This window comes from Cebidichthys violaceus, unplaced genomic scaffold (genome assembly GCF_023349555.1).
Source record: "Cebidichthys violaceus isolate CVI_PGR_0920_01 unplaced genomic scaffold, fCebVio1.0.p SCAF_3, whole genome shotgun sequence".
Lineage (NCBI taxonomy): Eukaryota > Metazoa > Chordata > Actinopteri > Perciformes > Stichaeidae > Cebidichthys > Cebidichthys violaceus.
Genome location: NW_027176483.1, coordinates 21360596 through 21378321, shown reverse-complemented (window position 1 = coordinate 21378321; position 17726 = coordinate 21360596). Strand labels below are relative to the sequence as shown.

The following is a 17726-nucleotide window of genomic DNA, read 5'->3' as shown; positions in this document are numbered from 1 at the left end:
CCGGGTTGGTCTCGGTTTGGGGTTAGGAAATGGAGACCGCGGCGGCGGAGCGCTGTAGGATCCGGAGTAACCAGAACTACGTTCGGATATCAGCATGGAAAGCAGCTTGCAGATGCGCGCACACACACACACACGCCACAAGCTAATACACACTGAAAAGACACAAGTGCGCACACACACACACACACACACACACACACACACACACACACACACACATGCCAATGCAGTCTGCAGTGGATCTGCTGTCGCACATCTGCACATTCTCCTGACTTCTGTGGGGAGATTTGAGACCGCTTCAAGGCAAGGCTGAGGGGAAGAGGTGTGTGTGTGTGTGTGTGTGTGTGTGTGTGTGTGTGTGTGTGTGTAATATTTAGAATTAGAAATGAAAGGTAATGGAGAAAACATGCAACAAAGATATAAATTAAAAATATGATGAAGATAAAGTTTTCATGATGTATTAAAGTTTTCACACCATGAGTGTTTCAGTAGATATTTGCAAAGTCAGACCGAGACAAAAATCATTGTGCAATAATCTGAATAAGAAGTTGATTTCAAGTGTTTCTGAGTGACAGAGGTCTCCTCCTCAGACCGTCTTAGCCTCTGCCTGTGACACACTAGAAGCAGGTTTCGGGAGGAAGGGCTGAGAGAATATTTACCCTGACTCAAACCCGGGTCGGGGGTCTTTAAAGGTGGTGGTGCGCGAGTTGTGGTCCACAAAATATCGGACTCCCTCGGCGGTGTACTTCATCTCCCAGCCCGGGGGCAGGGGGTGCTCCTTGATCATCCTGCAACAGGGAGAGGGGGGGCAGTGAGCACGGTCCCGGCCCAAAAGGAGGGGGCCCCGTCCTGGGGATGAAACTGACACACCTCCCCGCCACCCTGTGGATCTGAAGCCCGACAAAAACCCCTGCTGCTGCTGCTTCCAACTACTAAAGACTAGTGAGTCTGAGCAACGTGTTTAAAGGGACCGTTCAACCCAAAGTCAAAACGACAGAATGCTCCTCTGACCCGTAGAGCTATTCATCAGTCGGGACTGTTTTGTAAATCTAGAACTACTGAAATGAAAACTATCTCCACTGATAAATAGCTCTACAGGTAAAAGGAAACTTTGGCCGTGAACTGTCCCTTTAATGTGGCCATCAATAACTCCTTCCACAGTTTGTGCCTCTCATGTATTACGTTTGAATCACGGAGCTAAAACTCGACCTTCAATATAAACTAAAATAAATAAAAAACCTCCTTAAAAAAATCTTCCAATCATCTGGACAAAATCTTTTTCTTTTTCCTCAATAAACTAAAGACTAAATAAAAAATGGAGGTAGCCAGTAAAGACATACAGTATGTCAAAAACATTAAAGTGTTATTTTCATGAACGTCAATATAGTGAACCGATAACAAAAAGTTAACATTTAGTTTCACAACGCTTAAATTAGGCAAGGACATTTCTAATTTATTTATTCAGATGGTGAGAAGAGTTTCTGCTGACTGTGGAACTACCGTCAGAGCAGCGGCTACATTTAGCAGTGTGACCTGAACGCATCGCCACCAGATGAGAGGCACAGACCACATCTCCAGCTCGCCCGCATGATGTCACGTAGAGCAGACGATTGCCCCGCACCTTCTAAAAAAAAGACACCCGGCCACAATACAAAAAAAAAAAAAAAAAAAGACTGGAGGTTCTAATCTGTAACGTGTCAATTTGGACTTCCTCCGAACGGTCGGAGGCTCCGTTAGTGAGGGAGGTGAGAGGAAACGGTTCAGCTCAGGAAGCGCTTCAACGTCAAAGCAAATAGATCAAATGGACGGCAGACAGAGCGTCAGCCGAGTTCTTCCTCTAATGCCGATTCTCAGCAATTTGTCAAATACGTTTGCTCCTGTAAACCCACAAATTTTGAAAAAATGTCCACGGAGTGCTCCAGAGAACGTGCCGGTCTACTCTGGAAACCTTTGACCTCCTTAATATTCCAGGACAACCCCTGATCCGTGAGAAACGACTCCCTCTGTCCTTTTACCAAACTGTGTGCTAACTCGTCTTCAGTAGCAGCAAACACCCAAAGCGACACACCGCCTAACAAGCAGGCAAACGCACACACACGCACACACACACACACACACACACACACAGACGGTAGCACTCAGAGAGTCTCACCCTTGGGTCCGAGGATCGTCCCACTGCGTCGTCCGCGTGTTGTGGTTGACGAAGTAGATTCTGCCATTGTCCTGACGCTTCTCTGTGGACACAGGAGAACAGCGGCGCGTTGTAGGAGATTTGTGATGTGTAACTTCGGAGCGGGAGTGTGACGAGATGAAGATTTGACGATTTATCTGGGCCGAAGCGATCCCGATAATGTCTACTAAATGATCTAGACAAACTGGAATCACTTCACCTTCTATTTTGTTAAGAAACAGATATTTGTACTGCGTCACACAGACGACACAAATCTCTGTTTAGTGAAAAAACTAGACAGCTCTCTCAATGTGACGATACTCACAATCATCCCGATAATTTACACGATCAATTTACTGTGCTTATTTTTGAATTTGCGATCTGTGATTAAAAAAAAAAAATAAAAAATCGGAGAGGATTCTGAAAAAGTCCACAACAGATCCTCAGGAGACCAACAACTGGGTTCACTCTCTGTCATTTGGGAACGAGAAGACGAAAAAAAAAATGTCACCACCACGATAGAAAATCAGCGAGTCTGTGTGATATTTCACCGAGGCTTGATTCAAATACCTCACCGGGGTAAAGCCCAGTGTGTGTGTGTGTGTGTGTGTGTGTGTGTGTGTGTGTGTGGCTTTAAGGTGGCAGTGGGTGTGTGGAGTCGAGGTTTCAAAAGTAAGAAATAGTTTAGATCAAAGAAGCTTAAAAACAGAATAACAATTTCTCAAAGTGTGTGTGTGTGTGTGTGTGTGTGTGTGTGTGTGTGTGTGTGTGTGTGTGTGTGTGCGCGCAACCGGTCTCATGAGAGAGGAGCTGGTGCCCCATCCTCCTCCCTCCATCGCCCCCAACATCTTTTTCTCATTAACAGGAGTGTGTGGAGGGCCCAGAAACAGTGGCGCTCACATTGCAACTCTCACTCGCTTTTCTCCTCGACTCACTCCACCCCCCCCCCCCCCAACATTACTATCCAGTTTGACCCCCCCCACCCCCCTTCTCTATTCTAGTTTCTTTTCATTCGGTGCTGTCTCTTGAGCTTCTATTCCATCTTTCTCTTTTTCAATCTTAAGCCTTTAGAAAAAAGAAGAAAAAAAAAAAAAAAAGCGAGAGAAGCGACCGCAGATGAAAAAAAAACAAACCCAAAAAAACCGAGCGCGCCAGAGAAGCGAATCAGAGCCAGAGATATAATTGAGGTTTTTCGTCTAAGAGGTACCGCAACATGCTGAAAAGGCATCATGTGCAGAGAGTACGCTTTTTTCCTTTTCAGTGAACGTGATGGAAGCGGGTGAAAACGTCGTTCCTGTTTGAACGAATGTGTGATTCCGTGCATTAATCACTAGAGAAAGCGTATGGGTCAGTAATACGGCCTCTGTAAATTGTGGATGAATTGTGAGAACGTGAGCAAGATGACGAGAGAACATTTTAAAATCAGGAGCAGAGTCGACCATCAGTTAACAGCCGATCTGCTCACTGGGGACAACAAGGAAGAAGCTCCAGCAAATAGTCAAATACACAGAACCAGCATCGTTCTGTGGAGAAGAGAAAACGTTAAACTGACTGAATGGAGATTGCTTTGCTGTTGACTGCTGGCAAGATTTATCAAAAAAAAAAAAAAGCCCCCCAAAAAACTCAGCTCAGACTTGAGAATCCATCAGACAACCAGACACCTCCGGCAGGTACAGAGGGGCTTTCAGAACCCAACTAGATTCGGACACTGAGAGGGACTTTGTCTGTGCGAGGAGAGCGATTCGGCAAACTTACCCCATCCAGGAGGCAGCGCGCCCAGAGGGTCATTTTCCACCGGAGCTCCGGACGGCTGAGGGAGAAACAGAGAGAGACAAAACAACTCCGGTTAGGAACACCTTTTTTCTGTCTCCGTCCTGTCCTCTTTCCATGTCTCGCCGTCTCTCTGCGTTTGTCCTCGCCGTACGTCACAATGTGAAATTCTTCAATCGGTCCACTCTTGTTTCTCAAGAAACCGCATGAGGATGAAGAGGAGGGTAAAAGTTTTTTGGGAAAAAAAAAACAAAAAAAACCCAAATTCAGATGAGTAAGAAAAAATAAGAAATTTAAAAAAAGCAGCAAAACTCACTCAGTACGGTCGTCCCAAACTTGTACAATCAAGTTAGCGCTCGACCTCGCTTACTCGCGGCACCAGGCATGCTACATGTGTGTAAGTCGGGCATGCTGTGTGTGTGTGTGTGTGTGTGTGTGTGTGTGTGTGTGTGTGTGTGTGTGTGTGTGTGTGTGTGTGTGTGTGTCGATGTTGAGGGGTGGGGGGGGGTGGCTCCTCTCTGCTGCAGCGGTGAGGGGGCAACTGACGGAGCTGGCCGTCGGGCGGCTCGTATGCCTCCCAAAAAAAACGACACGCTCAGTAGGAGGATGAAACAACAATGCTGTTCCAATGAGCTCACTGGCTGGACGCAAGCCCCGCCCATCCCCCGGCTTCCCGCTCACCTCCTCGAATACACCCTAGCACCCCCCCCCCCCTCTGCTCCACCCTGACGTCCTCCTCCTCCTCCTCCTCTCTCTGGCTCTCTTCTAGCGCTGCTGTGAAAGTAGGCAGGGAGGTGCGATGTCTGAGGGAACTGAAGGGAACATTCATGCTTGTTCCAGACTGGACACCCCCCCCGCCCTCCCCCCCGCCTCCTCACCGGCCGCCCCAACCCACCCGAGGCCTGACAAAAGGCACCTTTATTCACCCTGGGCCTGGAAACCACTGTGGGGTTTACTCAGCCCGCACTCATATACACACACACACACACACACACACACACACACACACACACACTGAAGAAAAAGTGTGTGTGTGTGTGTGTTAGTGTGCCATGGTGTGGAAAGTTTGTCTGTGGCAAACAGGGAGTCAATGTGTGCATTCTCATGTCGGAATACACACAAACTTGCATGAATATATTAGCTCGAGTGGAAAAGTAGCTGAAAAAGACGCTTGTTAGGCATTAGTGGGCGCCGAAGGGGAGTTTCATGCTAAAGATGTTTATCTGCTCTAGGTGTGTACCGCAAACAACTGCTAAACCGCCAACTGTACAACATGTTACGCTGGTCAGCGTTGTAGCGGGCGCCGTGAATAAAACGGCGGGTCGTTCTATGAACCTCAAATTAAAGATCAAAGAGTTTATATTGTGTTGTGTCATCATAACAGACCCTTTACAGCACTCCTACCTACCATAATCATAATAGTCAGCATGCTAGCAATTAGCATAAGCGCTCGCGATTAGCATAAGCTAATTGAAAGGAGTGTCGGCTACCAGGACCAGTCATTCAAAAACAAAGTAATGTGGACCAAACGGAGCAGTTCATGTGGTGCTTTTTATGTTTTTATGATGGTGGAATTAGCTAGCTAGCTAAAGCTAAAGCTAAAGCGCTGCAGGAAATGAGGCAGCGTTTTTTGCCCTTCCTGTTCCCTGTTCCCTGGTCTCAAAGTCAATGTTTTTGGTTAGTTTAATACCCCTCTGGTGAATTTAGAAGCTTTTATGCGTCTTAAAAATAGAGTCTAAATGAGACGACTAAACGTCATCACCAGAACTCTCGTCCTCCTTTAGCTCAGTGGTGACGTGACGTCGTGTAGTTTGTTTATAGCCTAACGTTAGCTTTTTTTACACGCGGTGTTCATGTGTTGGTTTTTTGCTGCAGAGAATATTTTCTGCCATAATCCTAAATCCAATGGAAGAATCCCATTGCACTCCCATTTGTCGAGCGATGCCAACTTCCTGGTTGGCCTACAGAAATACGTCATCCCTGCTGCACTCTATTTGGTGATCGTAAGAAGCAAAACAACCCTGAATATGTACAAAAATGTATAAATGACACATTTAGAAAATCATTAAAAAATGTTGGGAGTCAAAGTCAGTTTCGGTGGCTTCAGCGTCGACTGAATGGCTGGCTTTGGGAGCACAGGTATTAGTTAGACTAGAGGTGAATATAACCTCAAAACCACCATTTTCCAATTGAAAGCTATAAGTTTGTTTTTTTGCACCACAAAAGTGATGCTTATTTCCCTGAGAAGCCATAAAGTCGAGTATTATGCACCAAACGTCAACGTCACTTTACGCAGCATTTCCCCAAAAAGAATTGTGACTGTGTCCATTTAAAGGGGCCCTGTCATGGAAACTGTGAGGGAGTTGGGGATGGAAAGGACGGAGCCTGCTGGAAGAGCGAGAGCGGGCACATAACAGGGTTTAAAGGGTGTGTGTGTGTGTGTGTGTGTGTGGGTCGCTCCCATCGACAGCCAATCTATGCCCCACCCTTATGGGTTTTTCTGTGCCTAAAAAAGGTAAAAGGAGAATATAATGATATAAAGACATGATGACTTCATCCTGGCTCTGACCATTCAGCTCCTCAGCAGCTTCCAGACAGAGCGAGGCTGGAGGGGAGGAAAAGAGAGGGAGGCTGAGAATACGAGGGAGGGAAAAGAAGGAAGAGAGAGAGAGAGAGAGAGAGAGAGAGAGAGAGAGAGAGAGAGAGAGAGAGAGAGAGAGAGAGAGAGGGGGAAAAAGCAGCATGTTGGCAGAAACGTGTGAAATAATGACCGGGTGTTAAAGATGTGGAAGAATACAAAAACGGTGAAAAAGGGGGATTTGAGCCAGTCGCTTCTAACGTGTTCGGAACACTTCTACCGCCGATGTGGCTTTAGAAGACACGCAAACATATTGGCAACACTTTTTTGTAACATCGCCACTTCTTTTGAGACGTAACACTACGCAGACAAGGGGAGAAAGTGAACGCCAGGCATCCGGTAAATATGAAGGTCAGTGAGTTCACCGGCCATTCAAAGGCCTCCAGGACGCGGCAGCTCGTCCCAGTTCGTCACGCTGTCTCTTATCTCGTATCAAGTGACGCTCACAACAGTGCGTATCTAGACCTGCCACGTCCGTCTATCTCGTGTCAACGTCTTTCATTTGCACTTTGTCTTTTGAGGTTTTATGTAAAGCGCTTTGAATTGCCTTGCTGCTGAATGAGCTATGTAAATAAACTAATTTTATAAATCTACAAAATTAGTGGAATTTTTTTTACCAATCGCAAAAAAGCTTTTGTTCTATCAAGCAAATTATATTCACTTTAGCACCGAAGACAAAAAAAAAAAGCAACAAAAACTCACCGCAGGAACCAGAGAACGGCATGAAAAAGCACAATGAATCATTAATTGCCAATGATTTTTCAGACAATAAACTAATTTCAGGAATAAACTCCGACTGTTAAGCCAGGCTTCAGCTGTTGATTTCCAAAACTGAAAGTATGGTTGCCATTTTTAGTCACCTTCTACACTATAAATGTCCTTTTGGTTTTCCGTTTAGGTTCATCTGGTTCCTTGTCAGTTTGACAGCCTCGTGTGATGTTGACGGGTTAGCCCAACTGTTCACCTCACAGTCAAAGTTACTCTGCGTGATCGTTAAAAACAGACGTCTGTAGGGAAGCGAGTAAACGCACCACCACACGTGCAGAGTTGTCTGGTTCCGGTTCTGACTGTACCAGCAACATCTGAATATCACTAATGGAAGAAATATAGAAAACATGTGTATTTTGGGCTGTATGAATCGATTAAACAACTATTTGTTTTAGCTAGAGCTCAGAAAGAATCTATCAAGTGAACTTCTGTAAATGATCATCTATCTCAATATTCCTCAGGGTCATTTACTCAAACTATTCACTATCATTGTAGCTAAAACAATGCAGCTTCTCTTAATGTGCTACTGCACAGCGCTCTCTCTGTGAGGGAGCTACGTAACATCTGGTTGTAAGTTTGGTTGCGGACGGCAAAGAGTGAAACTACTTGAACGGTGGACGGCGATGCCGTCTTCTGTTACCGTGGCCTGTACTCTCCGCCCGCTCTCACCTAGTTTTACCGTCCTGCTCTCGGCCACTGAAATGATTTCCGGTCTGCCCGATTCCATGAGAACGCAGCACAAATCAGACGTCTCTAACTGTGAGCCGCCCCTCTCCGGGGGAATACGAGAAGGGTTGAAGGGGACGCAGAGGGACAGACGTGAGGGACAGACGGCGGCCGAGGTGAAAGGGACAACTTTGTGTTTCTATATTACGGTACTTTAAAACCCTTCAGGGCCCGATTCCAAAATGTACTTTAGAATTTGTACTCCTCTGTCCTCTCTACTTTCTCCGGACGGACAGACGGGAGAATTAGAGTCAGTCCGAGGACAGCATCCTCTCCGATGACTGCTTCAATAAGTCGGATAAAGAATCATAGAAAAAAGATGATCAAGAACTCCAGAAATTGCCTGACAATCATCATGTTTTGAAGTAGAAAAATGCCAGTATGCACAGCTTTAATACACGTGAGTACGAATGCTCATATTTGAAATATAAGATCATAATGTGCAGAGGAGAATGATCTGCTCAGACAGACTGATATTCTGATAGCCCTTCATTTTTAATAAGCACATCCGAAAGGATCATTTTAGTCATAACATAACAAAACCCGCATCGATGCACGTTAAAGTCCTGTTCATTGTGCTTTCACGGGACGAACCACTTACAAACGCCCCCTTTATGGAAACGTGAGCGCTGACGGGTTGTGTGTGTAAACATCAGTGAACGTGACATTCGGTCATGTATGAGCTTTCTGTCCAGCGTGATAAAACACAGGGCCGATTCAGGTGCTGCTGTTAGGGGTCCTTGTTCCAGCGAGAATGGACAGAAAGCCGGAGGGGGGGAGGGGGAGGGGGGGAGGCAATCGAGGGGAGGTGAGGGGAGGGAGCGAAAGACTGACGGGACTGGTGAAAAAACAGAAAATATAAAATGAGCCCAGATGATAATGAAGATATCTGTGGGCTGCAGGAGAGGGGGATTTTGAGAGGAAAATAGAGAGTGAGTGTGAGTGTGTGTGTGTGTGTGTGTGTGTGTGTGTGTGTGTGTGTGTGTGTGTGTGTTGGGGAGGGGGGTTGGAGAGACGACAGAATGATTGGAGGGGTTGGGTGGGAGGGGTTAAAGGAAAGCATAGAGGTCAAGGAAAGGAAGACTGGTTAAGGAGAGAGAGAGAGAGAGAGAGAGAGAGAGAGAGAGAGAGAGAGAGAGAGAGAGAGAGAGAGAGAGAGAGAGAGAGAGAGAGAGAGAGAGAGAGAGAGGAGAAGCGGAAACAGCAGTTAATGACTCCGAGGCTGCTCTCTCTGGGGCTCCTAACGAGCTGCAATTACTCCACACACACACACACACACACGCACACACACGCACGCACACGCACGCACACACACACACACACACACACACACACACACACCAGCTAAAATAGTGTGTATCCACATCGATAGATAGTATAGAGACTATCTGGCAAACACTGGCATGACTTTCAGCGATGACTTCGACCACCTTAACACAGTTACATGTCTCCACAGTTTCTTAATGAACCGAAAATGTTTTCACATTCCTCAGTGGGTGGGGCTTGGCTTTTGCCGGGGTGATTCAGCTAGGTGGGGTCAGCTTGGTGTGGGAGGATGTCTTTGGCGCTGGATGACCCTGACCGGGGAGCGTTTCCTCCGTGGCTCTCGATCGGCTTGGAAAGGCCCGGTCTTGAAATACGGTCTCCGTCTCCTTTGCCATGCTTTGTGGGTGTGCCTTCAATAATTCCATGTCCATAATTCAAGTGCTTCCAAGAGCACAAAGTTCTTCATAGATCTGGCCTCGAAAAAACGAAGGCTCGCTTTAATTTCAAGTCAGCTGATGATTGGACTCATAAGCTTTCAGGGGGCAGCCCTTTGATATATATGTATGTATATGTGTGTGTGTGTGTGTGTGTGTGTGTGTGTGTGTGTACACCCGTTACAGCGCCACAGTCCATTTAAGAGGACGACTGGCCCCTTGACCCTTTTTGGTTGTCATGTGCTACAGCGGAGAAATGTGGCACTTGACCTCGACATTACAGCCCTGTGTACACACACACACACACACACACACACACACACACACACACACACACACACAGAGAAGAGGAGCACATGCTCCAACAGCAGGGACCAACACACACATCAGCATCCACGTAACAAAACAACACACACACACACACACACACACACACACACACACACACACACACACACACACACACACACACATTAATACAGAATGCTGATCCGACATGTCCTGATGTATGATGGAGAGAGGATGATTAATCAACTAACTATTTTATTATAGCGCGTCCACACACAGTGACAGAAGAACATGATGCTGTGTTCACAGTTAAGCTATGAGCTCTGTGCGTGTTTCCTTGTTCTCACACACACACACACACACACACACACACACACACACACACACACACACACACACACACACACACACACACCACACACACACACACACACACACTGGGGCCATAAATAGTAGCTGCTATCAGCAGTGTGGGCATTCCAAGACAAAGCAGTGTACTATCAACACGGAGGGCAGACCTGACGATTGGCTTTTCCCACACGAAGTGAGGGAGAGGAGGGAGGAAGAGCACCAAACCTCAACGTCTCTGTCCTCTTGTGTGATGTCAACTTGTTGATGACATGAAAACCGAAATTTATCCTGAACACTGGCTGTACGTAACCAGACACATCTCTTCCTAAAACAAACATTTAGACCCAGGAACTCCTCCACAAGACAGGTGGAGCATCTGGAACAATATCCACACATCACAGGGTTTCATTCTGTCCAAGTAACAGAACAATACATTCAAAGAATGTTTAAAACCATTGAAATGAAAGCCTATCTACTAAAAACAGCTGGGTTGTACCGACAAGGATGAATTTATTCTAAGATTCCTTCTAATCCAAATTTAGCAAAACTAGGTTTTAAACGAGTAAATCAAGAGCTCTGTTACACAACGGAAAACTAATGTGTTGAGTAAACCCAAGCTTAAAGCTCATGAGCGTGACTCACGAGGACTCGCCAAAGAAGCTAATTTCTCCTCCTCGTCGGTTGAATTAATGAAGCAATGTGGTCAAATAATGGAAGCTAAAACAACGGACAACAGTAAAGCAAAAAAGAGAGAGTTTTGTTGAATTTATATCCTGAGAGAAATGAAACAGCAGCAGCACAATAAAACTCAGTCTGCAGCTTAACTTTTCTTCAAGGAACTTGATTATTTCTGATCTATCGGTCTCCAAGTCAAACCTCCTCAAGTGCATTTAAAGTTAATACTGGAGCACAATGTTGAAGCGCTGGAGCAACAGAATGAGTAAGAAGTAAACTCTACTACGTGTCCTAGAAGAGGAGGTGTCTAAATGAAGGGTTGGGCCTTTACAGCCAATGTTAGCTTTTTACTTCTGCTCTTCAGACGTCCTAAAAGTGGCTTCATTTGAGAGGGTTATCTTGCTGAACAACTGGAATGTGCGATGCTAACGTCCAGGTTGGCCTACGAGAATACGTCCTCCCTGCAGCACCACACATCCACATATGATTCCCGACAACCTTAACGCACATTTTGTTTGACACACAGGTTTGACACCCGGCCGCTTACACCTTACTCCTACTGACGCGTTCACGTTCGCCTTAATGTGAGCAGTACTTACATGAACAGAAGTCCAGTTCAGGTTCAGGAATAAACGGGTTTTATGTTGAACTTTTCACAAAAAGAAGTTCTGTTTCTCCGCTCGCTTGCATGTTTGACGGCCAGGATGTTGGACGAGGGTCAAAGTTCAACTACTCTTACATGGACGGCGTGAAGCCGCGTGAAGAGACCAAAGGAGACGAGACTGAGTATTCTGGTTAAACTGAGCAATGAACCTTTGTTGGAAACGTCTACGCTGACCACAGGAGCCACAGTGAGGGTGTAAAAGGGGGAATCTCCCGGGTGAGACATCGTCAATGAGTGGATCCACAAGTTCAGAAAGGGGACGGGAGGGTAATAGATGGTTATTTCAAACATGAAACAAGAGAACTAAACATTCAGAATCACACGAACACACACAAACTGCTGAAGTGAGGTCCGTAGAAGACCTTCATAAACACACACACACACACACACACACACACACACACACACACACACACACACACACACACACACACACACACACACACACACACACACACACACACACACACAGAGTGTTTTTATAGAAGCCTATAAGAGCTTTTTAAGGCTGCTTTTACTAATGGTCCATTGAGAAAGCTCTGTTGTTTTAGTCCCATAAGTCTTTACTGTCTGGCTGCTTCGCTGTCAGAGACCCCTGGAAAAACACTATAAACAAGTCTCAAATAACAGCTTGAATCCCCCGACAGCCGACGAGTGAACCGCACCACACACGCTGGTCGTGTTCAGTCCCGATATTCAAATCTTAAAGATTTGAATATCAAGGTTCATACACATTTTTACAAATACATTTTGAGGACAAATCTTCATGACTTTCTCCGACAGGCCCGTGTATGCATGAAAAGACGGGAGTAACAATTCACGTCAAAATGCACAGCAGTTTATCGGAACTATAATCTATGACAAACGTTGGCTGTCGGGGAACGACGACCTGATGAAGCTGTGTTGTGTGGTCACATGACTTGTGATCGATTGCTGAGCGTGCATATTGCCCCGGGGGACAACCATTTCAAATGAAAGCACTAATCCTTTGCTGCCATCGCCTGAGCGACGTGCCGCATCTCCTGAGCGGTAACATCATGCATGCTAGCCAGTGGAAGCCCCAGGTACCTGGTAGAGGAAGCGCTGGCTGAACTGGTGCATGGCGCCCTGCAGCTGGCTGCGCTGGCTCTGCCACTGCTGGTAGTTGCGCACGGACTCGGCCGTGGGCCTCTGCCACGTGGTGGTTCTGGTGTTGTGGTCCACGTAGTAGAACCTGCCCCGCTGGTCCACTCGCTTCTCCCAGCTATAGAATGGAGGGGAGGGGGGGGGAGAGAAAAAGGGCGGTGGCTTTTAACATCATCTTTATTTAGCGCGTCAAGAGTGGGTGGTTGTATCAAAATGTAGGCTGCTGATAGTAACAGCACTGATTTAGAGAGAGACGGAAAGAAAACAGTGAGGGGAGGGGGACAGAGTGGGAGGAAGAGAGGACAAGAGAGACATGGAGAAGGAAAACAAGAGGAGGGCAGATAACGCTGCTGAGGTGGTGAAACCAAACCATCCTTTACTGAGGCTAGAAGAAGACAACTGATCCAAACACATTCTTACACCAAAAGAGGCTTTAAGCGTCTACTTCTCTACTTTCTGAGGACCTGCCTTCAAAACACAAACTTGCACATGATCAATGGTAAACTTGTAAAGCTCCAGAAAATCAATTTAGCAGCGACAAAACAATGCTGGTGGATATTTGTATTTATAGTGTTATCATTAGTTTGGCTAAGCCTCAGGTAACATCCACACTACCACGTTACTGCTGGCGTCCACGATATCTCGCCGTTTCAGAACCCATAAAACGGAGACGTATGAAAACGCAGCTTGTGCCGTTTCAGTCTGGACGGGCAGGAGACGGAGACCGTTGAAAACCATGACGCTCCTTTATTGGGTCTTCCACGATTCGTGACGCCGGCGGAAGAAAACAAACGACATCAGCCCCAACTCAGCGCTGCTGACCTCGCCGTCTACGCTAGGATCCGTTGTGCAGTTCAACTCTACTCGCCTACATGCGCAGGAGGGAAGCTATTATTCGAGCGCTTTGGGACAACCCTGGTGTCCGGCGGGCGTTATCAGCCCGGGTCATGTGATGTGCGTTTTCAGGCCTGGTCGTGTGGGCGGAGGTTGTTTCTGAAAAGGCGCTAAAAACGCTCATCTGGACGGAGACGGTTTTTGTTTCATGACGCAACCTCAAAAGGTCATCAAACTGCGTATTCGCGTTAAAGACAATGCCAGTCCTCAAGTGCAATGATGAGGGGTAACGACGGGAGGAAGCGGGTTTCTGAGTGCCAGCGGCGCTACTCAGACGTCTATGTAGACCCTGCTCTTCCCCTGAGATGGGGGGGGGGGGGGGGGGTCTGGACATGGACTAGCAATATGGACGGTCCACAGAAACACACACAAACACACACAGCTCCACACACACAGATTAGTGCTCTGCTGCTCCGCCTGCTATTCCCACATCTCTGACTTCAGCGCTACAGAATTTGGAAGAGAAAACAGCATCAAATTCCGTATGCTAACAAAAACACGGCGTGCAGATACCAACGGGCTTAGAAAGTTAAAACCCCATGACGTTGTTTTAGACCTTCCATAACTAGCTGGAGGACTGCATCACTGTGAGCTTCTTCCTTTTGTTCAGGGCTTTTCTGAAGTGGTCTTATAGTCTGGTCTCCACTGCAGTCAGGAGACAATGTACACATCAAATGAATCATATCAGTAACGTGATAGGAGACAAGATATCGTCTTAGATTTTGGATATTATACTATCGTAATGTAGCAATAGAGTTGTCTTCTCCTGGTTTTATAGGCTGAATTACAGTAAAGTGATGTAACTTCCTGAACTCACCAGACTGATCGAGCTGTTAGTCATTAAACTTAGTCATTAAATCCACATTACTGATTCTTATTGATCAAAAAAATCTCATTGTGTAAATATTTTGTAAAAGCCAGGCGGCAACCTCCGGTTCTAGCTAGTGAGGCTAATGCTAAAGGGCTTTAAAGCTGCATTCTCTCTAGTGTCCACCAGGGGGCGACTCCTCTGGTAATAGAAGTCTAGTGTAAAATGACTCTACTTCTCTCTTGATTTATTCCCTCAGTAAACATTGTAAACATGAGTTTATGGTCTCAATCTCTAGTTTACAGTCTTCTTCAATACAGCATGATGTTCATTTAGTACATTATGCTCCATTTAGAGTCAAACACACCATAAAGCAGGGGATGCTTTAGGGGCGGGGCTACACGCTGATTGACAGGTCACTAGCAAGACCTTGTCCAATTTGAGAGTTGTCATATTTTTTCGTGTCACAACTCGTTTGCAGTTCATGAAAGTAAATTTCAAACCATTTGGTCGCTTTATTCAGCGCTCTATTGTACTATTGTGCTTGTTTCATTTGTGGTCAGAGGTCGCATGAACCGAATATTATTGACAATGTCGAAAAAATCTGAAGGCTGCACCGTCTGTGATGCGTCTCTGGTCATCATTTCTCTTCATGTCCTTGTAAATGTTGAGACGGCAACGGACAAACCTTGTCTAATCATGTGATTCGTTGTCATGGAATATCTACAGACTTATCTTTGAATCTGTTTGATCTCCAAATCAATTTCAAGAAGTGAAATCTTGAAGATTAAACTTTGAGTGGCGTCAGGAGCCAACATGTATACGAGGTTGTGCCAAACTAACTCCAACATCTCCAAAAACATCTCTTAATACATGCAAACAAAGAAAAAGTCTTCTAGCAGCACTCATGGTTATATTACTCAATGAGGTACTCGACGTATTCATCTCACAAAAGACACCAAAGACAACATCCAGCAGCTCTTCAACTGGCCATGACAAACCTGTATGACACACAACCTCAACGTTGAAGTGTGATCAGCGCCGTGCTGAGCCGTAGAACGGTCCCTGTGCTCCAGGATTGATGCGGATCTTTGTACGTTTAATGGTTTTCTAGGGTCTAGAAGCCGACAGCGTCTCTTGAGACCTTGCTGGAGGAGCCTTCAGCAGCGGGGATGATTGGAGACACGGGGAGTCGTTTGGTTGAGGGTTAGTCTCTCTGACCACTGTGCCTCCGAGCTTCCTTTAAAAAAGGCACGAAAAATACTGTTCCCTCTCTGATATTAGGACTAGCTAGTTATTTACTGGAGCCAGAGAAAATCCCAGAGCCCACAACGGTCCTGTCTGAGAGTCTCTACTTAGTTCTGCTATCTGACTTTGAACTCTTCGTACCGGTCGCGTCATTAACTCTCTACTCCGTGTTTTTCTTGGAGCTAGAAGTGTACCATCTCCTCACCACGAGCCGTCCGGATTAAGCTCTTACGGTGCGTCCTTTATGTTCTTTTGGACTCGGTATTTATCACCATGTTGGCCGACAGCGATCCCTACGAGCGCCTTCCTTTTCTCTTCATCCCATTTCCTACTGGGATGCAGTTTGACACGAGTTGACCGATTGAAACTCCCATGTACAAGATTTTTAAGTTAAGTTGTAAAAAAAAAAAAAAATAAGAGCTGGAAATGTAAGGACCAAGCCAGGGCCCACATCTCGTCTGGAGCAGCTCGAGCTGATCAATTAGTGGTGAGACGAATAACTGATGCAGAAATATGTACGAAAAAAAAATACATTATGGAGGCGGACACGTCAAGACTGGAGACTGAAACTTTAGAAGGAAAAATCAGACGAGCAGTGTGTTCAGATAAAACGCTCACATCAACACTTTGTGCTGCTCGTTTCTGCTGGCGTATCCCCATTACTCACTTGACTGATGGAAGTGCATCTTAAATCAGACCTGCACTATACACAGAAAATAAACCAGCATTGCGATTGCTAAACATCTCAGTGTGAGTATCAAACACTAAGAAATGACCGTGGCTCAATCAGGGCCTTTTGCGTGCGTTTACTCTGCCTCTCAATCGAGTTCTTCACACTGTTAGCGGATTAAAGCGAATAAAAAGGTATCCATTTGTGAAGAAGGCAAACTTTATTACTCCACTCAACCTTGACAAAGGCAGTGCAGACCAGATCCACTTCTACCGCTCTTACCTTTCACAATAAAAGCCCTAGACATACAATTTCCGCAGGCGAGTATTTCTTATTTTCTTGAGATGTATGTCTTTTAACACTTTTCTCTGTAATCCTAAGCATTTCAAAACATTTGATGTTACAAAATGCAATCTCTATTATAAACACAAAATGTTGCTTTGCGGTCTAGTTTCTATTATTTAACTGTGTCGAAATAACACTGTAAAAAAAAAAAAATCAGGAAAAAGGAAGCACAACATTGTGGTCGGCAGACGTCACGCGACGCTGACAAGTACAACTTTAAGTGAACGCAGCATCCGTTTTCACTTAAGAGGCCCTACTGCTGCTAGACTAAACCACAGTGTGTCGGGACGTCCTGCAGCTCACCAGAGGCGTCACTAGTCACAACCTCTACAGCGCATTTGATAAAGAGCAGCGGGACTCAGAAGCTCTCCTCGGCCCGGCTTCGGATGGCTTTCATTATTTCAGCTTCCAAACCTTGATTGCCTAACACCCCCCCCCACACACACACACCCCAGCCTCTAAACAGTTCCTGGTGTGTACATCTGGAGCACTAGCGCGGCATTAGCTTGCTAATTGATCCTCTGAAGGGCCCACAGTGTTGGATGGAAGTATATGTGACTCTGTAAGAAAGGACTTTTGTTCTCCGGGCACTCGTTCCTCGTGTGGAAAAACTGAGATGGGAAGGGGGGGGGGGGGCGGTTGGAGGTTTGGGGAGAAGTATGGGGGGGGGGTGACCTTTTCCTAAAAACAGCCTCTCTTTCCCTCTGTCACACACACAGAGTAAAAATGTCATAGAAGGGCTGGACTCTGGCAGAGGTGCTCCGATCTCATACCGCTGTCCCCCAAAGAGGAGAGAACCGAGTTCTCACTGCGAACGCTGAGCACACGGCATCGAACCGGAGGGCCGATCACGATGTATGCAGCTACAACTGAGGACGCGCCGCCT

General features: G+C 46.2%; 1 protein-coding gene across 3 annotated transcripts in view; it reads right to left on the bottom strand.

Moving 5' to 3' along the window:
• wwp2 (WW domain containing E3 ubiquitin protein ligase 2) overlaps positions 1-17726 on the bottom strand; it is a 47408-nt gene that overhangs the window by 10421 nt on the left and 19261 nt on the right. The window contains exons 10-13 of one of the 3 annotated variants that reach the window (XM_068723920.1): positions 12819-12993; positions 3926-3980; positions 2153-2234; positions 660-788 (exon numbers count right to left, since the gene is read on the bottom strand). In XM_068723920.1, coding sequence (XP_068580021.1) covers positions 660-788; positions 2153-2234; positions 3926-3980; positions 12819-12993 — 441 coding nt within the window. Of the gene's footprint in view, positions 1-659; positions 789-2152; positions 2235-3925; positions 3981-4256; positions 4453-12818; positions 12994-17726 lie in introns of those variants that run through there. The other 2 variants (XM_068723923.1, XM_068723922.1) reach the window with 2 other exon arrangements.